Source organism: Mesoplodon mirus (assembly GCF_964341445.2).
Source record: "Mesoplodon mirus genome assembly, contig: HAP1_SCAFFOLD_810, whole genome shotgun sequence".
In the NCBI taxonomy this organism is placed as follows: Eukaryota; Metazoa; Chordata; class Mammalia; order Artiodactyla; family Ziphiidae; genus Mesoplodon; species Mesoplodon mirus.
This window is the reverse complement of record NW_028295226.1, coordinates 78,323-105,413: the sequence shown is the minus strand read 5'-3', so window position 1 is coordinate 105,413 and position 27,091 is coordinate 78,323. Positions and strand designations below refer to the sequence as shown.

The following is a 27,091-nucleotide window of genomic DNA, read 5'->3' as shown; positions in this document are numbered from 1 at the left end:
TCAAAGAAAACCAGATGCAGGATGGGTGTGGCAATAAATCCTAGGACCCTATCAGAAACAAAATTAAAACCACTCTAGAGGGAAATTTTAACAAACCAGGGCAGAGAGTATCCTAACCAGAACAAAATAATAATTCTGAGGAAGTTACTTTACTTATTTAAGTAAGATTCAATGCATTCCCATGGCCAGGCCCTTTTGAAGAATTCTAAAACATATACAAACAATTCATTTACATCTTATATATCCCACCATCCAGAGCAAAATTCACTTAAGAACTGTACTGGTGGAAATTGGGCAGCACTATGGAGAAAATAAAATGTGTTTACCATCAAGAAACATGAAGGTAAGAAAGATAATGTCTAATTTTTTAATTATCTTGTGGTTTCTTGAAATCTTTTGGAAACCCAAACTAGAGAAACCTAGGAGGAAATGAAGATTTAAATGTTTAGAGATTTATCGACTCATCTATAAAAGCTTTATTAATCTCTTCTTTTAATAACATTCCTGAGAGGTATAAATGTGTCCAGTGATAGGGTTGAATAAGCCTGAGAGAATTTCAATTGTTTACTATTCTTGGTCAGCTCTTAAGACCTTTCAGGAGCATTTTGATTTTCATGGCCTCATCCAACAAAAGCAGGATATTTTACAGAAAGTCCTGGGCCACTTTTCGGCTTTGTTTTGTGTTTATGCTTTTGGTTTTTTCACATCAGGCGGTACATTAGGCTACCTATTGCATACTCCCTCATTCATGCATGCATTCATTCAAACAATATTGACTGAGTTGAGACATTTAATTAACACTCAATAAATGATGTTTAGATGAATGAATGCACTTTCTATCAAAGTAAGTGTAAGTACTGAGAAAAATTACAGAATGTATGATCCCAGCCCCACAAAAGCTTATAACTGTGTTGAGGATATAACATATACGGATGAAACAACTAATATATCATATTGGACAGTGTCTAAGTTCAAAAATGAGTTTTTATAAATAATCAGAGCCTAAGGAGCACAAAGAAGGGACAGTTCATTATGGGTTGAATCTATCAATAAATGTACATTTCAGATGAGATTTGAGATTGACCTCAAAGAAGAGGACTTAGATATATGAACAGAGAACAAAAAAGGCATGGTGATAGCATGTGCATAGATAGTGTGGCCAATATTTATGTTCTTCATTAAAGATAGTCAGAGATAACCCAAATGTAACTGTTTCCATGGGTCCATTCTCAGTATCCAAAGAAAACGGCAAATCCTATCTTAGTAAAACTAATGAAAAACACAGTCTTTAACAAAGAGATTGTGAAGGAAAGGGGGAGAGAAAGGCTTGCATCCCACACCACACAACAAAACTTATTGAATTATTTGTTTATCTCCCTCTGAAAATTTCCTCTCCCTCTCTCTGTATGCGTCTCTTCTCCCACATCTGGCCACACTCTACCAGCCATCTTTCCACATCTTTCCAGAACTCTCCATCCTAGTTTCATTAGGCCACAATTTAAACATCTCACAGGTCTCCAGGATGCATCCCCATCACTTATTCCACAAAGACAAACAAAGGACACTTCTCAGGATCACGTTTCTTTGAAGGAAGAGGTCATGAGGAGTGATTATACATAATATAAGGTGGAGAGCAGCGACTTAAAATACCATTTTTCACCTTAGAATGTGAATACAGGGAACTTTGGGAAACTAGAAAATCTAGAAAGGATTCACTGATAATTATTTATGTTCAATGAATAATATAAAATGTAATAATATGGCTAAACTCTGACAGATTCACTTTTTCAAAAGTTGCTTTCACACACCTTCACTATTGGGATGTTTGATAAACACACCTTTCCTTCTTTCTTTGCAGATACTGGCACCAAACTTTCAAACAATAACAACCTTCCCATAAGTCCCTTGCCAGGCAAGATTAAAGTATAACAATCCAAACAAAGTTTTGAAGAAGATAACTGGTGGAAAGCACAGGAAAAGAGCTGGGTTTCTCTTATTCAACAGTCACATAATGAGTAATGTGCGAATTGGTTTCAAAAGTCTCTCTGCATGAGGGGCTAAGGTTAAGATTAGAACTTCTGAGGCCAGAAGAGCAAAATGACTACAACAATCCACATATTTTCAAGAGCTGCCCTTTGGATGTGAGGCATTGATTTTTCCCACTATTTTTTCAGCAACCCAACTGGTGTCTTTATTAAACGACATAAGGGAATACAGTGTGGCCAAGAAGGCTTAGATTTCCTTAGCCCCAAGTCAGATATTCTCCAGTGACTGTCCACTCAAATGAAAAAGAGAGATTTACAAGAGGAAACTGGATACAACTGAGTGTACTTTAATTTTACCTGAATTATTTGTTTTGTTTTCAATTCTCCGCTGAAGTGCCTACATTAATATATTTTTAAGAACATTTCCTTAAGTTGAAGTATTCATTCAGTATATTCATTGACTATAATTTAGAAAAGCCAAATGATTTAGGCAAATTCATTTCTATATTGCCACAACAGTGTATTGTATTGTATTAATGACACCTGGCAGTTCTTTACGCAGATACTAACTCAATTAGAAGGCAGAACAAGGATACCTACCCATTCAGGGAAGGAAAGGTCACTTAGCCTCTGTAGCTCTCTTAGGTCTCTTATCATCACAGTAACAAATTGAAGACTAAAAACCATATGATCATCTCAATAGATGAAGAAAAAGCTTTTGAAAAAAATTCAATATCCATTCATGGTAAACACTCTCCAGAAAGTGGGCATAGAGGGAACATACCTCAACATAATAAAGGCCATATACGACAAGCTCATAGCTAACATACTCAATGGTGAAAAGCTGAAAGCATTTCCCCTAAGTTCACGAACAAGACAAGGATGCCCACTCTCACCACTTTTATTGAAGGTGCTTTTGGAAGTCCTAGCCACAGCAATCAGACAAGAAAAGTCAATAAATAAAAGGACTCCAAAATGGAAAGGAAAAAGTAAAACTGTCACTGTTTGCAGATGGCATGATACATAGAAAATCTGAAAGACACCATCCAAAAATTATTAGAGCTCAAAAATGAACTTGGTAAATTTGCAGGATACAAAATTTATATCTAGAAATCTACTGTATTTCTATACACTAACAGTGAACTATCAGAAAGAGAAATTAAGGAAACAATCCCATTTACAATCGCGTAAAAAAAGAATAAAATACAGAAGAATAAATCTGCCTAAGGAGGTAAAAGACCTGTACCCAGGGAACTATATGACACTGATACAAGAAATTAAAGATGACACAAACAGCTGGAAAGATATACCATGGTCACGGATTGGAAGAATTAATATTGTTAAAGTGACCATCATACCCAAGGAAATCGACGGATTCAATTCAGTCTGTATCAACATATCAAGGGCATGTTCCACAGACCTAGAACAAATAATTTTAAAGTTTGTATGGAAACACAAAAGATCCTGAATAGTTAAAACAGTCCTGAGAAAGAAGAACACAACTGGAGGAATCATGCTCCCTGGCTTCAGACTGTGCTACAAACCTACAGTAATCAAAACAGTATGGTACTGGCACAAAAACATCGATCACTGGAACAGAATAGAGAGCGCAGAAAGAAACCCATGCACTTATGGTCAATGAATCTATGACAAAGGAGGCCAGAATATGCAGTGGAGAAATGTCTGGGCTTCCTTAGGGATGGTTTCATCAATTAATTTGTTTTCTTAAATGGACCATACTTTTCCATGTCTTTGTATACCTTGTGATTTTTTTGGTTGAAAATTTGTCTTTCAAATACTATAATGTGGTATCTATGGAAATCAGATTCTCCCACTTTCCCAGGGTTTCCTGGGCTTTTGATTGTTGGAGGCTGTAGTAGTCTGTTTGTTTAGGGACCTTTCCAAACTATTTTTGCAATGACTATTTTCCTTATCATATGTACGCACTGAAGTCTCTGTTCCTTTAGTTCATGTTTAGCTAATGTTTTGACAGAGATGAATTCCTGCACCTAAAACAAACAAAAATAAATACACACAAGCACATCCACATGCACACCCAAAACCACACACCTCTGCCCATTGTGCAGACTGCTGGATCACTCCTTCAACATTTAGCTGACCTGCATTAAGTTCAGGGCTCAGCCCATGGTAAAAGCTTAGAGACTCCTCTGGTGTTTTCAGAACATGCATCTTATCTCGAGTATGCATGTGGCTTTCCTAATTTCTCTGGACACATGTGTACTTTTTGTAGGTTCTAATTTCCCAAAGAATCTCTCCCAACTTTGGCTCCTGCATCTTCTGTGGTCTATTGTATTTCAATGCACAGTCTTCTGCCCCAGCCATCTGTGCTTTGTTAGTTCACCTTGCACTTTTTTTGAGCATTGACCACTGCTTTTCCAGACTATGTTCCAAGTTAGCTAAGACAGAGATAAGCATCTTGTGTCAGTCCTTCAGGTAGCTCCCAGACAGGTTAGAACAGATACACATAATAATCTGAGAGTACGGTCTCTTCTGCTCCCTCCTGAAGCAGGATTGAGGGTCCCATACTAGGAATGGTCTGCTGTTACTTTAAGACTATCACTGCATTAAGACTCCACCACTTTAACACCATCACTACACTAACAGTGGATGGGGCAAGGGCAAGTAAAAATGCCACAAAGCTTTCCTGCCATTTTCAAATTGCCTCTTCCCTGGTTCACTATGTGTTTGGTTGCTATAAATCTTTGGCTGATTTCAGGACTAAGAGAAACACAAAGAACCCCACAGCAAAAAACAGTATAATCAAACTCTCAGAAGCCAAACGACACAGAAAGAATCTTTTCTCCCAAAGGAGAAAGAAAAAAGAAATTTGTTACAAAGCAGGGATCCTCAAAAAGATTAGAGCTAATTTCCTATATGAAACCACGGAAGCAAGAGGCCAGACATATTTAAAGTGCTGAAAGAAAAAAAATTGTCCACCAAGAATTCTATATTTGGCCAAACTGGTTTCAAAACGTAGGGAGAAATTAACGCATTCCCAGATGAACAAAGGCTGAGGGCATTTATTTTACAACTTCCTACCACTGCCCTATAAGAAATGCTAAATTGAACCTTCAGGTTGAAATGAAAGGACACTAGACAGCATCTTGAAGCTGTAGAAAGAAATAGAAATCTCCAGTAAAGATAAATACATGGGCAAATACTAAAGCCAGTACTGTGTTATTGGCTTGTAGCTCTACTTTTTATTTCTTACATGATTGAAAAAACAAATGTATAAAATAATCATAAATCCATGTTATTGGGCTCACAAAGTAAAAAGGTGTAATTTGTGACAATAATAATATAAAGAGGAGGAACGGAACTGTAGAGGAACAGAGTTTCTGTGTGCTACTGAAGTTGGTTTCAATTGAAATTATATTGTTTTAACTTTAGAATGGTAAATGTCATCTTCTTGATAACCACAAAGAAAATATCAATAGACCATATGCAAAAAGAAATGAAAAGGGAATCAAGAGTTCACCACAAGAAAATCAGCTAAGCACAGAAGTCAGTAATGGAGTAAATGAGGGGCAAAAAATGCATAAGACATACAGAAAACAAGCAGGAAATAGAGAGAATCAAGTTCTTCCTCATCAGTAATTTTTGAAAAAGTAAGTGGATTAAGCTCTCCAATGAAAAGATAAACATTGGCAGAATGGACTTTAAAAACAACCATAATCCAAGTATATGCTGTCCGCAAAAAACTCACTTGATTTCAAAAGACACAAGTTGCTTGAAAGTTAAAGCATAGAATAAAATATCCCATGCAAATAGTAACAAAAAAGAAGGAAAGAGAGACAGAAAAAGAAAGGAAGGAAGGAAGGAAGGAAGGAAGATAGATCTGGGATGGCTATGTTACTATCACAAAATAAACTTTAAATCAAAAACTATCACAAGAGGAAAAGGAGGCCACTATATGTTGATAACAAGTTCAATCTATCAAGAAGATAGAACACCTATAAACATATATGTACCAAACAACCCCCAAATATGTGAAGCAAACATTGACAGAATTGAAGGAAGAAATAGATAGTTCTAAAATAATAGTTGGAGATCAATACCTTGCTTTCAATAGTGGAAAACACATCTAGACAGAAGATCAGTAGAGAGGTAGAGGGACTGAATAACACATTTAACCAACTAAACCTAACAGCCGTATATAGATCACTCCACTCAACAACAGCAGGATACACATTTTTCTCAAGTACACATGGAACACTCTCCGGGAAAGACCATATGTTAGGCCACAATACAAGTACCAATACATTTTTAAGAAATTGAAATCATACAAAGTATCTTCTTTAGCCACAGTGAAATGAAGGTAGAAATCAATAACAGAACCATTGATAGCCATTTCCCATCATGCCTGCCACAGATGATATAAAGCAATGAAGGGAAAAACATAATTTCCCACTTAGAAAAGTGGGAAGGAGGACATACTATTGACACAGAGTGTGTGCTGTTTCCCATTGTCAGGGATAGAAATAAATTAGCATCATTTATTCATTAGTGTGTTAATTTCTTGGTCAATCATTGGGCAGCCAGTGTTTCTGCCTGATGGGAAGATTTCCTATACTCAGTGTTGAGTGGAGCCAACCTTGAAAGGGACATTTTAAAGGATTATACTGTGATGGGCTTCGCAGTACCCTTCCTCCTATGCCAGTATTTAGGCTGGGGTATTTCCATGGAGTGTGTACAATCGTAGGCCCCAGTTCAGCAGAATTTAGTTTGACTCGTTCGGTTAATACATTCCCTCAGTACTTTGTCTTTTGTATCCTTTTGCATTTACTTCATTCTTTATTATCACTGCGAAACAACTTTGTTTCCTGTTCAGATGTCAAAAAGTGGATATCAATACCTCCTGAGTTTTACACATCACAGATCAGTTTTGGATATCAGGGACAGAGACAACAGCTATTTCCAATGACTTTGAGACATACTTTGAACATGTGATTAACATGTTGAGTGTTGAAATGTGTGTCGAGCTCATTATACGTGCTCTAAAAGGTTTCAAACTGCAAATAGTTAAAAATCTCTATCTTTGAATAGTTTTCCTGTGCTGTCCCTTTGTGTCAGACTGTTAATGTGCAGTCTGGCACCATCAAATAATGTGGCTTTGTAACCAATTATTTACATGTTGTTTTATCCACGGAGAATCTTTTTTTAAAATAAATTTATTTATTATTTATTTTTGGCCATGTTGTGTCTTTGTTGCTGCACACAGGCTGTCTCTAGTTGGGGCGAGCGGGGGCTACTCTTCATTGTGGTGTGCGGGCTCCTCATTGCTGTGGCTTCTCTTGTTGTGGAGCACGGGCTCTAGGCGCTGGGGCTTCAGTAGTTGTGGCTCATGGGCCCAAGAGCACAGGCTCAGTAGTTGTGGCACACGGGCTTATTTGCTCCGCGGCATGTGGGATCTTCCCGGACCAGGGCTCGAACCCATGTCCCCTGCACTGGCAGGCAGATTCCCAACCACTGTGCCACCAGGGAAGTCCTCACACAGAGACTCTTAAGGTCAAAACATACAACTCGATTAACTACACTTCCTCCTGTTCACATTTCCCTCATCTTTTCTTCATCTTCTGTCTATGTTTCCTTGGCCCTGTTTATATTAAGTGCTTTTGCCATTATATTTGATTGTATGTATTCCGGTGAGTTACCACAATGCTTTATGGGACATGCTAGGATATAAATGCATTTAAGTTATATATATACACACACATATATATGTAGTTTGCTTGAGTGCAGTGTTTTTTGTTTTCTGTACTGAATTCATTAGCATGGGTCGGTATAATATTTAGCATAGGTCGATATGTAATTTGTAAACTAATAAAGTCTTAAAAGTGAGGAAATAAGTCTTTCAAATTTAATTATTTATTTATTTATTTATTTTTATTTTTTTTTTTTTTTTTGCGGTATGCGGGCCTCTCACTGTTGTGGCCTCTCCCGTTGCGGAGCACAGGCTCCGGATGCGCAGGCCCAGCGGCCATGGCTCACGGGCCCAGCCGCTCCGCGGCATATGGGATCCTCCCAGACCGGGGCACGAACCCGTATCCCCTGCATCGGCAGGCGGACTCTCAACCACTGCGCCACCAGGGAGGCCCCCTTTAATTATTTATTTTAAAGAGTCGAATAGCATACATAAACAGGTGCCTAATGAAAACTTGTATTCTAATTTGGAACTCTCATGAACACCTATTTTTTTGTTCTTCTAATGGTATGATCATAGGCCATTTGATTATTTTTATTTTTAGGGCTTTAACTTTGGAATAATGAAATATTCGTAAATTTTAAAAAGTATTTTTCTTTATTTGATGGGGGTGGGATACTGGAGAAATGAAAGGTCAAACACCTATTGAGGAATCCATACTTGTCTATATAGTGTGTACTTTTATTTCAATAACTGATTTAAAATTCCTAAAAGGATGCTATAATAAGTTATTATGCCATTTTACAGACTGAATTAAGTGAATTTCAGGGAGGTATGAAACTTGCCTAAGGCTATCCAGCTGCCAAGTGGTAGAAGTGAGAATTAAATCCAGGTATACCTATCGCCAAAGTTTCTGCTCATCTCTTTACATCATCCACTTTGAATAGCCAATGCTTTTCTGCTTACAAATATGACTGAGGTTTCCAGACAGTCAACATTGCTTTTTAATCAGATAGAAAAATTACTGTTGCTTCTCTAAAGACATATTCCTTTTCCATTAAGTGACTTTAGTTGTTCAGATAATACTTCCAGACAGTAGTCATCATACAGTTGGAGACTAAGAACAGAACTCAGGGATGTATCTAGCACTCAGTAAAGACCAACTGGGCTCACTGATGGTATTTACGGTCATTTCCTCTAGACTAACATAATCTTATTAATAAGACCCTAATAATTCACAGTACTGCCTTTGCCTGATTATTTGTTCTTCTCCCTCTATCACTCTCTCTTTCCCCATATGATTATTATTTTTGACAATTTTTGGTGAATTAAATTCAGGGATTAGTATTCAGGAGCGCTAGTCACAAAAGCAGAGAATCTTAGCTCACACCAAAGGAAGAAAATAGAGAAAAAGTATAAATTATATGAATACACACATATCACACATGTATCAACTATATGTTGCACTTCTCCAAAATCTATTCGATATCTGCACATTTATTGTATATTAGCAGTAAGACAAGAAATGAGTGTAACGCTCTGTTTACAAGATACAGAAAACAGACCCAAATATGGAAATTACTAGCGATGAGAATGGGGAAGAAAGACTACAACAAGGAATGTAGATGATATTTTTGTTTCTTAGCTATGATGCCAAATATTGAACTTTCAACTTGAGACAAGGAGGCCATAAAAAGTTGTATTAGTTTCCTAGAGCTGCCATGACAAAGTCCCAGAGACTGAGGAGGTTAAACAACAGAAATTTACTCACTCACGGGGGTAGAGGCTAGAAATCTGAGATAAGGTGTCAACAGGATTGATTTCTTCTGAGGTATCTCTTCTTGGTTTGTAGATGCCATGTTTTCCTTTGGTCTTCACATGGTCTTCTCTCTGTGCATGTCTGTGTCCTAATATGTTCTTTTTATAAGGACACCAGTCATATTGAATTAGAGCCCACCCATTTGACCTCATTTGACCTCAGTTACCTATTTAAGGGCCTTATCTCCAAATACAGTCAGATTACGAGGTATTGGGGGTTAAGACTTCCACATATTAACTTGAGCAGGACACAGTTCAGGTGATAATAGAAGATAAGAGTAATTTAAGCAAGTAAGTAACTATTGTTTACAGTGAGTTGCTTAAGGATATGTATTTACTCAAGAAAAACAAGAAGAAATTACATAACACTGTGTGTTATACAAAGATATTAAATTAATCATAACATCCTGAGAGATGGGCATTAAATTAGACTAAGCAAGAGTAAGCAACTTATCCAGAATTGTATAGTTGGTACTTTCCAGAATTTAAACCAGGTATTTTCCCAGTTCCATTCTATGTTATATATTCATTTCATTATTTGAAATGAATTTTGAGTCTTCATTTTGCTTAGTTCCTGAAGTTATATGGGGATAGAATGGAGTTGGATATTTTCAGTGACATTCACACATGGGGAAGGAAATTGAGTCCAGAAGCTTCAGCAATGTTTCCATGGAGAACGCTAACAACAGAACCAGAAACACCGTTATCCTTTTGGTTCAGTGATCTTTCCTATAGCACTACAAGAATCAATTTTAAGAAGCCCCATGTTTTCCAAACTTTCACCAATGGGCTCTGTAGGGTCCTCTAACAATATCTAAGAGACTAACTAGTTTCACATTCCAAGCCACTTAAGACAAGGAGTTCTGATTGTTCTCTGTGAGGAAATCAAGTGACAATCATAGCTGGTAATTTAGGATAGTTTCTTCAGGGCCCAGGCAAAACCCAATACACAAGTGATAACCATTGTTAAGTGCATCTTTGACAAGGACTCATCAAGTATCAAAGAGGTCCATAAATTGGGAGAAATTATGATCAAAGACAAACATAGACCACAGATATTTAATTAATGCCCAATTATTTATGAGTTTAACTTTGGTTAACCTCATTTTCCTTCTTCTAGACAATTTCCAATTCATCTCCACAAAGAGACCAGAATACTTACCTTCCAAAACAAGATTTATTGTGTTCCTTTAATTCAAAGCATACAGTGACTTCTACATTCACTCTACCAAGTTTTGCTAGGAGAGAAAAGGAGACATTATATTTTGTCTTGAATTACATATGCCACCATACTTGACTTAGCTCATCCTACTGGAAGCACTTTGACGGCAGATTCTACAGTCTTGTCTGACATCCTCTACGGAATCAAGCCAAGGGAATCACACATAGTTACAGCTGGAAAAACGTTTGTTCTGGGTTGATACTTTTAGCCTTTACCACCAAGACTTTATCACCAAGATCTATCTTGACAGTCTCTAAACAGGAGACCTTCTTGCCTTCCGTTTTCATATTGACAAGGAAGGTAAAGGGAAGAACTGAGAAGTACCCAAAGTCAGCTAGCAGCCAGCACAGATAAATCATCTGTGGAGATATTGTTTCTTTCAAAAGATATGAACATAAGAGGAAGTCCTAGTGTTTGAAACAATTGTGCATAATAAAAAATTCCATGAAAACCTAGAAATCCAGATGCAGATCAGTAACATATTGGCTAAATAAGCTGTTATGTTCATGCAATGGACAAGTGTACAGACATTAAGAAGAACGAGATACTCTTTTCTATGAGATTCTCTTTTCACTGAACTCATCAGTGCTGCAAAAACAATGTTACATAATACTTTTTCTTTAACATTATATCAGGCATCCTCATCTTGTCCTGCATTTATTGCCAGTGTTACTAAAGTTTATCATTTACCTCTTTCTCTTGTAGACATATAATTTCTTCTTATTTTGGAAGCATTCATCAATCCCTATTTTACTCTTTCTTTTAAATTACAAATGAATATTGAATTTTATAAACTATCTTTTGCGGGATATTTCAAGTGATTGTATAGTATTGCTCTCCTTGGACCTTGTTATATGGTAAATTATATTTTGTTATTTTATATATGCTATTTATTATATATCGTATTATGTTTACTAATTACATTTATTATATTATAATTACATTATAACTAAGGTAGCATTTTGTTTTAGATAGGCAAACAACCAGTGGAATAGGAAGCATCTTAAAATTAGATGCAAGAGCATAAAGGAATTGAGTTTAAAATAAAATTCACATTTTGGATCAGTAGCAAAAATTATTCAACAAAAGTGGGAAAATATGGCTATCATTACTAAATTCTAGATACAGCAAGTAGTTAAAAGTTAAAAAATAATGAAACTGTAAAAGTATCAGAAACCTGGAAGACATGAAATAAAGTATTCATGAGGAATACCTTTCTCAGATACAAAGAAAAAAGGATACATTTAATTATATAAGAAATAAAATTTGCCTCATGGCAAAATGCACTACAAAGGTCAGAAAACAAGCAAAAGAAATTGGGAAATATATTAAGAAATGGATATGCTTTCTTTACAACTTTTGAGGAAGCACATGTTTCTTTTTCCTTTAACCTGTTATGGGGGTATTAATCTATAATGTAAGTGCATGGTTCCTTTCCTTTAACCTGTAATGTGAGACTTAATCTATATGGTAAGTGCATGGTTCCTTTCCTTTCATCTGTAATGTGAGTGTCAACATGGGGCACTGTTTCCAAGCACAGACTTTGGATGTTCCTGTACTGGTCCCATCACTGACCATCCACAAAAACTTACAAATGTTGCTTCACTTTCCTGGGGGTTAGAGTCTTAGCTAAGAAATGGAAGCAAAATAGAACTTTCCCGCAGGGATGATAGAAGGTTTAAAGGAGTAAATATGTAAGTGACTTAGCACAGTGCCTAGTACAAGAGAGATCAATATAAGTACTTATCATTTTTTAAAGAGACAGATGAAAGAAATAAAATGTGGTGTTTTCAATCTATTGATATATATCCTTGACATTAAACTACCTTTTCATTCATTGGATTACCTAACTTGCTCATGCTTTTTCTTACTCTAGTGAACTTGGGTAGCTAATATCATAGTTTAACATTTTTGCTTTTATATTTACAAGTAAATTTGACCTGTAAATTTCTTTTTCCTTACAGTCCTAATCTATTTTCAGTATTAGGATTTTATAGACTTCATAAGATGAATAAAGGAGAATTCTTCCTTCGCTATCTCTAGAAGTTTTTCTTTGTTCATATTGATGTTATCTGTTTAATAGAAGTTCCATAGAATTCACCTCCCAAATGATCTGTCTGGGTCTGGTATTTTCTTGGTGAAAGATTGTAAACTATTGACATAATTCCTTTACTGGTGAAAGAACTCCAGCTATAAATTTCCTCTTGTGTCAGTTTTGGTAAACTTTAGGAGCTAGGAAATTGTCCACTTTACAGAAATGTTCAAATTTACGGGCATTTCATATATTCTCTGCTCTAACATTGTCCTGATTCTTTCTGTATATTATTTACTTATGTATTTGTTTTGCTTAATCAAAGTGTGTTTTTTAAATCTTTTCAAAGAATATTCTTTTGACATACTAAATCACCTCAATTTTATACTTTTTTCTGTTTTATTAAGTTCTGCTCATATATTTATTATCTATTTTTCTATGTTCTCAGGGTTTATTGTTTTACTCTTCTGATGTCAATTAAAACACTTGGTTATTAATTTTAAGAAATCTTTTTAGTTATAAATAGTTGAACTTTTTGAAGATTCCAGATTAGTTGTAAGTATCTAAGGGTCAGCTCGTCCACACTGTTGCTAGCCTAAGGCTTAGTTCACCCTACCACAATGTGTATATTGACATTTTTTCCCCTCGACTTTCTGTGTTTTGCTACTTCTCACTTTTCTTTGGAGAGAAGCCCTTTGAAATAACCTTAACTTATTTTACAGCCAATAAGTCTTTAAAATAATGTGTATTTTTTAAAGCTAAATCTACTTATATAATTAGGCAGAAAATCTGACCTGCCATATTTTTAAAAACAGCATAAATTCACACTTCTCCATGATTAATCTGCTGTATTACACAACCTTCGAGTTTTTAGCTTTATCAATGACATGTACTTGAAAAATGTTTTAAAGATCCTACCCAGTCTTTTAAAACATCCTTGTTCCTTGTTTCAGTTCTAGTTTTATGTATATTTTCTGCCTTGCACCTGATTATTCCAACATCTGATGGATGGCCTTGGGAATATAATTCTGGTATTGATTGTTTTTTGCTGATTCTCTCCACTTCTAGCTGATTTCTTCATTATTGTGTAAATTTAGATCATGAGCTCATGTTTAGCTAAACTTTCTCTGTGGGAATGCTATAGGCCTGTGTTGAAGGTCTACCTCTCCAGAAAGGGTTTAGTTTTGTGTTTGGAATACCACCGATTTGGGAGCATTTTAAGTTAATTTCTTAGCTTCTGTTTGCAAGACCGCACATAAATTTGCAACCCAAACACTGGGAACACAGATCTGGGGTTCAGAATTCTCAAGATTTCCTACCTGTTTCCTACCCAGAGCAGAGGCCAAGAGAATTTGGTCTTAGTCTCCCTTTGCCAGCAGATATTTTTTTCTCCTGGCACACCCTTTCATTGAAGGTGAAACTAGGGATAGATAGGTTTAGTTCTAACTTCCCATCTAGTAGGGATGGAGTCTTACCTCCAGCCTCTCACGTGGTTATGGCCATTTATAAACAAGTCTCTATGTCAGGTGTGTCATTAAACTATGGCCTGTATTACAAATCCAGACAGATGCCTATTTCTATGGCCTGTGAGCTATGAATAATTTTCACATTTTAACTGGTAACATTTTAAATGGTTACCTAAGTACCTAAATAATATCCTCAATTTTGCTCTTTGGTCTACAAAGCCTAAAATATTTGCCACTTGGCTCCATAAAAACAGGATTTCCAGCTTCTGTTCTAAGCTATCAAGATCTTCAATCCACTCCTAATATAGCTATAACTCTCACACATGTACCACCCTTCTTTCATGGGTCCTGGAAATTTCTACTGCATACTTCAAAAATCAACCACGCACTTAAAAATAAGTTGTGTACATTTAACCTAGCATACCTAACCGTTTTCCTTCAGGAGACTTTTTCAAGTAATCTTGCCCACCGTATTCTTTAGAGCTTCATTAATAATGGCAAAAAATTAAAACAACTTAACATTCAACAAATGGGAATTGTTCATAACAATTATAGAAGCACATACAGTTGAAAACTATAAACTCTTATTGAAACAGTGAGACATAACTAGTTTTATTCTTAGAGAACTATGTTTATTTAGGTCCCTTTTGTTTAAATAAGTATATTTCTGTGTATGTATGTATATAGTCATGTATTTATATACACATACATTATTTGTATGATATAGTTATATAAACGTATGAAATACATACCTATACACATACCTTTGATTTATATTTGTATACATACACAGGAATATAATTATATAAATTATATAGTTATATACATTGAACTGAAAACTGGTAGTATACATATATATCGTGTATAAATGTGTGTCGTCTATGTGCATGTGTAGAAAAGCAGGTTGAGAGATATGGAAGCATGAGTTAGACAGGGCTCACGATTATAAAAGTAGTTATGTGTAGGTAGTGAGGTTAAGGCCCATTTGATTGAAAATATTGCATATTTTTACATCAATTGTTAGGATGAACAGATTCCTATGTAAATAAAATTATAAATAGCTATACATACTTGTATGTGTAATGTATAATTAAAATATATATAGTTTTATAGATGTATTATATTTATATTACATAATATAATTGTCTTATACTAATACATTACGTATTGTGTTATATAGAATATATTGACTATAGTGTATTATATCAGATAATAATAATTATATATTTATAATATATATAAATATATATATTTATAATTTATATATTATGATATAATTGTTTTATAATCAATTTTACAGGATATATCCTATTAATATTATGAACATATTAACCATATAAATACATTTCATTACCCCTATATTTTGTATATAATATACGCTAGGCAAAAATATATATTAATATAATACATAATTGTTATACATTAATATAAATATTAGTATATTAAATTTATATATCAATATAATATTTAATATTGGTATATTTATGTTGTATTTAATATATACATAGCTAATGCTCTTTAAAGCCATCTGCTACAAGTAGAATAAGACCAGGAGTATGGCCAAAGCAAATTTTAAAAATATTAGATTACTTATATTCATTTATATGTCATTTTCCTGGAATCTGCATCTGGCTATTAGAGAGAACACACAGCAAAATCAACAAAAAGTGCCCAGGAGGACATAGGATCCTTTATTTATCAGAACCTCAAAGGAAACACAGTGCTATCCAGTCCCCCATCAAAGAGCCAAGAGCAAACCTTGAAGCACCCAGTAAAAGCCCATTCAAACAAAAAAGCTTTCCCACTTAAACTGGAAAAAGTTAAGTTCCCAAGAGACCCCCTACACCAACCACCGAAGCTCATTTGGCAGTAAAAACAAAAATGTTCACCGAACAACAAGAAACCCAAAACAATAGTTGTTTTAGCACAAACAAAAAAAAAGCAGCTAATTAGTGTCTCTCCTGTTTGAAAGAAGGGGGTGGGAAGTGGGCAGAAGACCTGATAGGAAAGATAAAAAGAAAAGGAAAAGGAAAATAAGTTTCCAGTTTGACACTCAAGCTGTCTTCTGCATCCATTTTGTCAAGACCACCAAGTCAATGTGGAGGCTTTTTCCTCTTTCCCTTTTCTTTTCATGAGACTGATCACAACCAGCACTGCAGATTCCATCGAATTAAGGAATGCTATTGCCTACATGTGTGAATGAGCTGTGAGTAAAGTACTGAAGTAGAGGACACCTGAAGTGAAACGTCTTCATGAATGTCCATGTGGCTGAGCAGGAAGTTAACCTTTCATAGATGTGCTAAAGAGGAAGAGTTGGCTTTTATTTTATTTACTTTTCCCTGGACTGTGTTGAATGACTATCATCTACAAGTTCAGGCTACTTCTTGCTGAGGATTAATGCACTGGGAGAGCTGAGAGAAAACTGAACAGTAGAGCTGTCTTTTTCTTGACCAGTTCACCTTACTTTCCCAAACTCTAAGTCTTTCCCTAATTCTTTCTCCTTTTTATTGTAGTAAAATGAACAGAACACAAAATTCACCATTTTGATCATTTTACAATTCACTGTACCATTCAGTGGAATTTAGTACTGTCACAATGTTGTGCAACTATCACCGCTGTCCAGCTGAAAAACATTTTCATCACCCCAAGAGGAAACCTACACCGATTTTAAGGAGTCATTCCCTATTTCCCTCTGTTCCAAACCCCTGGCAACCACTAATGTATAATATTTGCCATGTGTATGGATCTGTCACTGCTGGACATCTGGCATAAATGGAACCTGAGAAGTTGTGCAGTGGTAGGAAAAACTAAAATGCGATGTACTGTATGATGTATGTTTTACTGAAGTGGCTTGGTCAGATTATAATGATTTAGGATAAAATCACGTAAAGCAAGCATCACAATTCTCCAGGAATGGTCTGAAGAATACTAATGTTAATTATGAATATGTGAATCCCAAATCTTTCATTTGTATTGACCTTATCTCATTAATTCTTCTCCCAACACTGCTATAACTAGAGTTGAGTTCTAAAATGTACCTTCCTCTTTTCCCATAGAAATTGTCCCACAATTTCAAAAAGTTCTCAAAGGTGAAAAAGTGCACATGACGTTTAATCACGTTTGCAAATGCCAATGGAAATGCTAAGCTAACACTGTCCAAAATGCAATATTCTTCTGTGAGAGCACCCAACTTTAAACAAATACACATATTCTAAATACAGCTTAGATCTGTGACATGTTTTGGACACTGAAGTATGAGCAGACATGTTGGCCTTAAATGAGCAGAAGAGGCCTTAAATGGGCTTGTGCGGTTGGGCTCACGTCTTATGTTTCAGTGAACTTTTAGAGAAGACAGGGCCTGGGAGCTGCGGCCTCACAGTTGGGTTCCAGACGAAGAGGTGTGTGACAGACCTCAAACTGACCCAAAACATGGAGCAAAACTAGCCATCTAGAGGTCTAAAAGAGAGCCACTGCAGCTAGCCCATAGGTCCAAGAGAAATAAATTCTTGTTTATGTAACTGACTTTGGTGTGATTTGTTCCAAAGCATTATCACAGCAAGAGCTGACTAACACAACATCCTCCAAATCATTGTTATGTAAATGGATGCTACCATGCCTACATTTAAGGCAACTGTGTACTCAAATTGTGAGAATTCTTGAACTCTTGGTGCCTCTCCAACACAATGTACATGGCTAAATTTCCACAAATAAGTTCACTAATATACCACAAAGGTCTCTCTAAACTTTTATGAAATGTAATGCAAAGTTCTTTCTTTTCATTTTCTGCTTCTCCATAGTTAAAATGCTGTTTATCAATGTAAAACGGTTCTTGCCGTTTGGCTTCTGTCGTTAGAGTCTTTTGAACTCTTTGGCTTTTCAGCTCCTAGGCTGTAACATTTGAATCAGCAAATGCCCCAAGGAGAAAAGCTGCACCAAGTGTCAAGCTTGCGTCTGTGTTTCCCTTCTCTCCACAACTTGGCCCACATGTCTTGTGTCTCTCTAACATTCAAACGCCAGTGAACAGAAGTTTTTCTACTCTATCCAGCTTTTCTAAAATTTCTTTAGACTTCGCCTGATCTTATGTTATTATTCAACTATCATCTCAATTACCCCTAGGAAGAAAATTTACAATTTTTAGAGAAAACGGAACCCTGGTACACTGTTGGTAGGAATGTAAACTGGTGCAGCCACTGTGGACAACAGTATGGAGGGTTCTCAAAAACTAAAAATAGAACTACCATATGACCTTGCAACTCCACTCCTGGGTATAAATCCAAAAAGAACAAAAACACGTGTTTTCAAAGACATGTATTTGAAAAGATACGTGCACCCCAATGTTCGGAGCATCAGTATTTACAATTACCAAGATATGGAAGCAACCTAAGTGTCATCAACTGATGAATGGATAAAGAAGATGCGGTACATATAACCAATGGCATACTACTCAGCCTTAAAAAAGAAAGAAATGTTGCCATTTGCGGCAACATAGATGGACTTGGAGGACATTGTGGTAAGTGAAATAAGTCAAACAAAATCAAACACTGTAGGATATCACCTATATATGGAATCTAAAAAATACAGCAATCTACCGAATATAACAAAAAGAAGGGGAGACACAGATATAGAGAACAAACTAACGGTTTCCAGTGAGGAGGGGGAGGAGGGGGCAATACGGGGTGGGGAAGTGAGAGATGTAAACTACTGGGTGTACGATAGGCTCAAAGATGTATTGTACAACACAGGGAATATAGCCAATATTTTGTAATAACAGTAAATGTAAAGTGACCTTTAGAAAGTATATAAAAACATTTTAAAACAGAAATCATATTGAAAATTGGAAACAATTTAAATGTCCATCAACAGGAAAATACACATATAAATTATTGTACTTCCCTACATGGGAATCCTACATAGTGAGGAAAGTACATGAAGTAGACAGATCTTTACGTGTCAGCATGGATGAACCTAGCAAAGATAACACTAAAAAAAGCAAGTAAGAAGAGAAAACATAGTAGAATACTATATGAGGTTGAAGAATACTTAAAAATGTAGCCTAAATAGAAAGACATCCATGCAGTGATGGAGACCAAGTTCAGAAGAGTGGTTACCCAGGGTCAGCTGGGGAGTGGCTGTGTTTGGGAAAGTGGTCACAGCAGGCTCACTCTTCAACAGGAATGGTAATGTTTCACTTCACATGCTGGCTGGAGGACGGAGGAGTGTCTGCGATATTATAATGTGAGCATGCTGCATGTGAAAGCCATTGCTGACCACATCTAGGGGATCTGATACGCGGGAGCTGGTAGTGGGTGGAGGCATCCAGAAGGTGGTGGTAGAAGAGGAACATTGTATGCATAACGCCTAAGGCCTGACCAGAGGACGACCACTGTTCTAGAAACTGGACACAAATCCAACTTCTACGACCAATGTTAAAAGACAAACTGAGGCATATTGAAAATAAGACTTTACGTGAGCAAAAATAGATTCAATTCAGGCACCACCAAAGCGGAAGCGGTGAGGAGCACTCCAGCCACAGGAGCTGCAGAGATGTTTATTTTAAAAAGGGCAGAAGCAAAGCAAGGAAATGACTGACTTGCTATAACTTTAAATCCTAGTTAGTGGTTTGTGACTCGTTGTCCTCAGCAGTGTTCGCCACCCTGAGGCGTTGACAGGCTTAGATTTTTGTTGGTTTACGTAGGCGGCCGCATCACTAGAGCCACCGCAGGCTAACGGCCTCCTTGCAGGGTTAATTTACTAACACCAGTTGTCTGAGTCCTTACTCTTACTCAGTCACTTCACTTCCTACGCCTCAGTTTCTCTTCTGGAAAGTGGATATTCAGTAGTAAATTCTCTGTGGAGTTGTCAGTACCAAACAAAGTGATTATTAGTAACCACGATCATGTCCTGAATGCATGGAACACGTCACCATTTGCCAACTACCGTGTCAAGTTAGCAGAAACTACAGAAATTAAGAGCTCTCCACATAAATTCACACACCTGTGCACCAGGTAAAGGACCACAGGCAGACGTTCACTCAGCCTTTCGTGTGTCCCTCACGGAGTGCACGCTCTCTCCTGGGTGGGGGGAGCACAGACACTTACGGGAGTTTACTTTTAAAATGCGTTGATACAACCAGGTCTCAGTTTTGTTTGGATGAGTCAGTAAACGCTTTTTGGAAACCCCAAAGTACCCACACCTCGTACATTTCGCGCTGCCTTAGTCTCAGAGCTCAAGCCCCTACTCTTCAGGCCGTGTCACCATGGGAGACAGGGCTGCGTGCGGACGCACGGCGAGCGTGCTGACGTCCTCGAGCCCCGCCCCAACGGTCCCGCCCTCTGACGTAAACCCCAGCCCCGCGGCGTGGAGGGCATAGATGCCTGCGCCAGCACCAGGCCGCGCGGGGTCTCCGGAGCGTGGCATGGGGGGGTTGGCGTAGCTGGGGCCAGTGGCCCTATGTCTTCCGGCTGCGACGCCGGTCCAGCCGCAGCCGCCGGGCGGTGGGCGCCCGAGGGGCCGGGGCCCCAGGCGGGTGTGGCCATCGTGTCCGCAGCCAGCGTCCCCGAGGCTGTGCTCGGGCCATGATCACTCGGTGAAGCTGCGCCGGGACAGCGCGGCCGACTTCTTTCTGCGCTCTGAGGACCTGTGCGCGCTGCAGGACTTGGTGCCTCTGCCCTCCATGCGCGCTTCCCTGCGGGACGCCCCGCTGGACTTAAGGCCGACCGCCTGCGCGGGGTGCACTGGGCGCCGCTCCTGAGCACCCGCTGCCCCTGATCTGTATCCAGAGCTTCTTCCAGGCACGGCTTGTCGAGACAGGTTTGTACTTCCCGCTTCCAGGGCCTCTCGTGTTGGCGCTGAGAAGCAGGGTTTTCAATGGTGCAAGGTGGAGGGTGGGCACTAGAACCAGTGCCCAGTGCCCGGGTGTGCGTGCACTAGACGGGGCGTGCGGCCTAGGACTCCTGCCGGCTCGGTGACCCCGGCCGAGTGCCTTAAGGCTTCTAGGTCTCAGTGTTCTCATCTATAGCGTGGGCTTAACAGGTCCCAGTCTCTGTGGTGGTTACAAGGATGCACTGTGTTAATGCTTCTAGACTCTACAAAGTAGAACACTTAGCACAGTTTGCAGCATCGTTAATTGTTGCACAGATGTTACCTGCTCTGTTGAATGACTTTGCCTGGTACACACCAAAGCGATTAGGAAATGGATATATCCCAGCTTCATTTCCTTTCCATTCAAACAGGGTTCAGGAAAAAAAAATTTTTTTCAATAGTCATATCATATAGTGGAAAGAGCACTGGTGTGAAGGCAGTTTAGCGTTTGAATTCCAGGGCTTATGCTGTCTGTGGCCTGGGCAGGTTACTTTTTTTTTTTTTTTTTTTTTTTTTCCGTACGCGGGCCTCTCACTGTTGTGGCCTTTCCCGTTGCGGAGCACAGGCTCCGGACGCGCAGGCTCAGCGGCCATGGCTCACGGGCCCAGCCGCTCCGCGGCATATGGGATCCTCCCAGACCGGGGCACGAACCCGCATCCCCTGCATCGGCAGGCGGACTCTCAACCACTGCGCCACCAGGGAGGCCCTGGGCAGGTTACTTTTGAACTGCAATCCCCACACTTGTAAGATGACATTAAAAACCACTCTTTCTGTGGGTTCTTAGAATTAATTAAGCAGGTTATGTGTGTCAAGTAGCCTGGCACTTGAATGAGTTGTCAGAACCAAGGGCTGCTGGAGACGATGCTTCTGCCCTAGGTAATCTCCCCTTCTACTGGGCGGCAGGTAAACACAAGCACAGTAGTCAGTGCTCTGGAAGAAGTGAGTTCTGGTGCTACAGAGCATAGAATCTTTTTTTTTAATTTAATTATTATTTTATATTGAGGTTATTTGATGTACAATATTGTGTTAGTTTCAGGTGTACAGCAAAGTGGTTTAGTTATTCATGTATCCATTCTTTTTCAGATTCTTTTCCCGTACAGTTTGTTACAGGATATGGAGTAGAGTTCCCTGTGCTATGCAGTAGGTCCTTGTGGATTATCTGTTTTATATAGAGTCGTGTGTATATGCTAATCCCAAACTCCTAATGTATCCTTCCCCCTCCCACCTTTCCCCGTTGCAGAGCACAGAATCTTGGAAGGGAAAGTTCAGGGTAGGCTTCTTGGAGGAGGTGCCATCCTTTCTAAGGATATGTAGAAGCTCCTGGGGTGGCAGGAGGGAGCAGTGTGTGTCAAAGTTTGAGAAATATAAGAAAATATGGCAAAACTAAGGTATAGGACTGGAACTCAGGGTTTGGGAAAGAAATGAGAGTTGATACTGGAAACTTAGTGGGGCCCAAGAGAAGGGGGCCTTGTTTGTCCTGTCAGAAGTTTAGATGTTTATCCTGAAGGCTGTGGGAAACCCTAAAGAACAGTGAAATGGACTTGTGGTTTAGAGACTCACTCGGACATCCATGTGCAAGGCACTCGATTGGGTGCAGGGTGAATTGTAATCTAAGGTTCCCACTTAAGTTATAAAAGGTGGGACTGGATTTTGCAGATCTGAGAGAGAATGGGTGGGGCCTGGTGACCAGTTAGAAAAGGGAGGGCAGCAAGCGTGGGTGACAGTTTACAGCTGCATCTTTTTGAGAGATACAGAGCACAGTAGAAAGGGATTGGGGGTGGCGAGAGGATCTTACTTGATCTTCAGTGCTTTAAAGGGGCCTGGTAGACGGGTCTGGACCCAAGGTACAGATCTGGGCTTTTTGGGAGGACAGGTGTTTGAAGGCATGGTAGAGACTTAGGTTACCCACAAGAAGATCCAAAGAATCATAGGTCTGAGAGATTTTTAAGTGGGTATATTTGAGGATGTTTATAAGCTGTGAGAAAGTAACCAGCAGAGAAAGGGTGTGAAGATGTAGGAGAGGAAATGATTGTTCATTTGTTTTCAAAAAGCTGAATACTCATCGTGTGCCTGGACCTTTTCCAGGATCTGGGGTTCACACCATCTGTTATCTCTTCTGCAAGGATAGTTCAACTCATCCCCTGGTGAAGAGAAGTCAGATTATTCTTTGCATCCCATTCAGGTATAAGAACTGTTCTGTACCTCTGAAGGGACTTTACTTAACCAGAGTAATAAGTTAGAAATCAAAAGAAATTAGAGCTGGAAGGGACCTTAAAGGCCACTGTACTTAATTTTGCCTAATATTTTACATTGAATATAAGAAAAATTTATTGTAGAGCCCATTCTCTTCAGAGTTCCTTCACTGAACTTTCTTTATGTCTTGCATCCAGTGGGTCTGTCTTGTAAATTTTGGCCTCCTCCTAAATTTGCTTCTTCATCCATATTACATTTGGCCCAGACTATGGCAGAAACTCCTGGGTGGTTCACGGCCCCTGGATTCAGTTCCTCTAAGTTCATCCGCCTGCTCGGGTTAAGTGATCTTCTAACATAAAAAGATGTGCTTAAAATAATGCTGCTAATGGCTTGCCCACACAGAGTTACTGCATAGTAGCCGCCCAGCGTGTGCTCTGCACGGAGGCGTGTAGTCTGAACTGTGTGCGGCCAAGCCTCATAGGGCTCTTTGCCCTGAGGAAGGGGAGCTTTTTGTGATCACTCCCTTTATCTAGTCGGTCCTTCAGCAGCAGGGAGCCTTTTTCTAATCAGTGGAGGCACCCTTACTCAGCCAGTGGTAGCCCCAGGTCTCACCACCTGTGGGATACAAGCCATGCTTTCTCCCAGGCTTGCTTGGGCCAACATCTCTTTCATTTCTGTCTCTTCTCACACTTGGACCCCTGGCCTTTAGTCATCCCCACCTGCAGTATTTACAGTGCCCAGCAGGAGTCAGGCTTGAGTGTCTTTTCACAGATGTTCCCTCTGCAGTTAATGCACCTCCTACTCCAACTCTGCATAGCCTCATCTTTCTAGATTCCGCTTCAGGGTTATCATGAAGCCATCACTTGGATATAACATTCTGCCTCCAAAGGAGCCTCTGTGCATAAAGGTTATGTTTCTTTATCTCATGTGATTGAAATTTTCAGTTTACACATGTCCCTCCTTAATGAAGGCTTTAAGGGCAGGAGTCGTTTCTAATCCTTAGCACAGAGCAGATGCTTTTTTTTTAATGCTTTTTAATGATGATAAAATGTGTGTTTTAAATCACTTATTTTACAATAATTTTGCTTTAGCTTCTGGCAGAAATAAAGTTTACAGAAGTCGTGTTCCTGCGAAAAGAAATAAAGATGTGACCTTCCAATTGTGTAAAGCTCTTAAACGCTGTGTAAGTGCATCGGGTGCGCTAAGGAACGTGGAGCTAAGTGGGCTAGTTGTGAGAGAGAGAGGCTTAACTATGTTAACAAAGGTAAGCCTTCATTGTGTCCTGCCAACATTTGATAGTTGCTTTTGGGGCAAATTAAACCAGTAAAATTTTAAACTCTTCCTCCATATTAAAGGGATTGAATAAATTGGCCACTTTGGTGCACCTGTGTCTTGCGAATTGTCCAATTGGAGATGGAGGTTTAGAAAGTGAGTTTCAGTCTTGTTTATGTCTCTTCCCATCAGACTGGTCTCGTGATTTCCTACACACCATGTTACTTCCTGTCTACCTTTTCTTGGTGTTGTTCATGCCTGGATTGTCTCCTGTACCTGCTCAAACCTTGGTCCATTCTCATTTGTACCATGACATTTTGTCATTCTGGATACTGTCAGAACTAATTTTACTTAACTTTGTGTTAAGCCACAAACCACACATTTTGTATATTTTCTGTGTTTTGTGTTTGTCTATATATTTATGGTTTCTCTTCAAGAAATATTATGGGAAGGGAAATGGCAAGATGTAAAGAGCAAAAAAGTCATCATTCTCTTTAAATTGTTAGAACATCTATCTGCAATCATAATTATGACGCACTGTGTTATGTGTTAAAATAGTAAATACATATAACATCCCGTAGGAGCAGCAAACTCAGTGGTGTTGGTGAGGGTGTGTCATGGAAGTACTCACAAAGCAGGTGACTGTTGGTTGGGGTCCTGAAACATTCGTGTGCCTTCCCTGTGTCCAGTAGTGGTCTGGAGGGGTCAGGAAGCCTGCTTTTCAATTTGAGGGAACAGAGGGTTTGAGGTCCTCTCTCTTCTATTGCTCTAGTATAGTATACTGCATAGCAGCTAATAAAATACTGGGTTTATAGTTGACATTTAAATCACTGATTGATCATTAAGATTGGGATGTATCTTTGGAAATGAAAATAGGAAGAATCTTATGCTTTTTCTTTTTTTCTTTTTTTTTCCTATATCTGAAAACGTATGTAGTACTTTGCTGAGTGGTTGGGAATAAAGTTTGCAGTATTCAGTGTATTCAGTTTTAGTATCTAAATAGAATTAAACTGTTGATGTAAACTGGAATAGCACTTTGTTACTGACAAGTTTTAGAATGCATCTGTTCGTCAATTACCTGTTTGGGAAGATTGTAGTTAATGATTTTGAGAATGTGGCTATAAACCTCCAATTGACTCAAGAAAAGCAAATAAGTCAAGATTGACAAACGTATAGGCTCTTCATCTTATTGTGTATGTGGGTTTTTTTTCCTTTTAGTTATTTGTCAAGGTATAAAGAATTCTATCACACTTAAGACAAGTTAAGTAAACTTCACGGGGTGTATTCTGACATGGCAGGGAGCAGATCACATGGCCTAGATCTTAAAGGTGATTTTATGTTTAAACTTTCATGAAAACATATGTGATTGAAACACATTAATATATTGATACAGAGGGCAGTTAATTTTTGTCTTTTTTTTTTTTTTTTTTTTTTTTGCGGTACTGTTGTGGCCTCTCCCGTCGCGGAGCACAGGCTCCGGACGCACAGGCTCAGCGGCCATGGCTCACGGGCCTAGCCCCTCCGTGGCATGTGGGATCTTCCCGGACCGGGGCACGAACCCGTGTCCCCTGCATCGGCAGGCGGACTCTCAACCACTGCGCCACCAGGGAAGCCCTAATTTTTGTCTTTTGATACATGTGAGTGCAGCTTTCATTTTGCTGAAAGAATATGACCACTTTTCAGGTTGGGATTCTACCATTTAATAAAGATAGTCCACTTAATTTTAGAAATAAGAGATTTAATATATAATACCTAATAATACTTTTATGTATTTTTTTTACTGAAAACGTTTATTGTAATACTGTGAAGAAACTATGCGGTTATAGTCTTCAAGACTTAAATGAATCAAGTGTTTATTAGCTGCTGTAGTTTTTAAACTAATAAAAATCAGTACATCAGCAATTTGTAAATACAGTTTTTAAAATAATACCTTAAAACTTTACAGTGGTTATTATGACTGTATTTAGGCCTAAAGTTATTTAATAATTTGATATGAAGGCTTTTTAATAGTATGATGATGCAGCTCAGGGATAGGTAAACTCTGGCTGGTAGGCCAGATGCAGCCTGTTGCCTGGTTTTGTAAAGGAAGTTTTTTTGGAACATAGTCGCACCCATTGTTTACATGGTAGTTATGGCTACTTTCACCCTACGCCAGTGGGGCAGAGTAGTTGCAACAGAAACTGTATAGCCCACAAATCTGGAAATGTTTAAATTTAGATTTTAAAAATTGAAAAATTCTTTGAGCCTATACAGGGCAAGTCCATTGACCCCTGAGGTAGAAAACAGTCAAGAACTTGGGTGCCGAAGCCAAGTGGCCTAGGTTCAAATTCCCTTTCTCCCATTTCATAGCTAGTGACCATGGGCAAATCACTTAACCTCTATGCCTCATTATGAGGTGTAAATGCACTCATTTGTATAAATCGTGCCTGGCACATACTAAGCACTGTGTAAGTGATTGCTGTTGTTTCTCCTTGGAGCTTTGATAAGTTATTGTTAATAGAAAAACGACACTAATGATTTTCCTTTTAGAGTAACAAAGGCACTTTGAGTCTTTTATTTTTTCAAGAATGTAATAAG

At 38.4% G+C, this 27,091-nt stretch overlaps 1 protein-coding gene and 1 long non-coding RNA gene across 2 annotated transcripts in view; both read left to right on the top strand.

Annotated features, from left to right (window-relative positions):
- The window catches only part of LOC309797633 (centrosomal protein of 78 kDa-like), a gene marked incomplete at both ends in the record, with an annotated part of 44,076 nt that overhangs the window by 7,045 nt on the left and 9,940 nt on the right, over positions 1 to 27,091 (top strand). Inside the window, 2 exons of the mRNA XM_082646097.1 lie at positions 20,622 to 20,936; positions 24,604 to 24,663. Coding sequence (XP_082502223.1) covers positions 20,622 to 20,936; positions 24,604 to 24,663 — 375 coding nt within the window. The remainder of the gene's footprint in view (positions 1 to 20,621; positions 20,937 to 24,603; positions 24,664 to 27,091) is intronic.
- Positions 20,979 to 24,366, top strand: LOC309797635. The gene is made up of 3 exons (XR_014292741.1): positions 20,979 to 20,998; positions 23,135 to 23,231; positions 24,334 to 24,366. It is a non-coding gene; the product is annotated as an uncharacterized lncRNA (long non-coding RNA).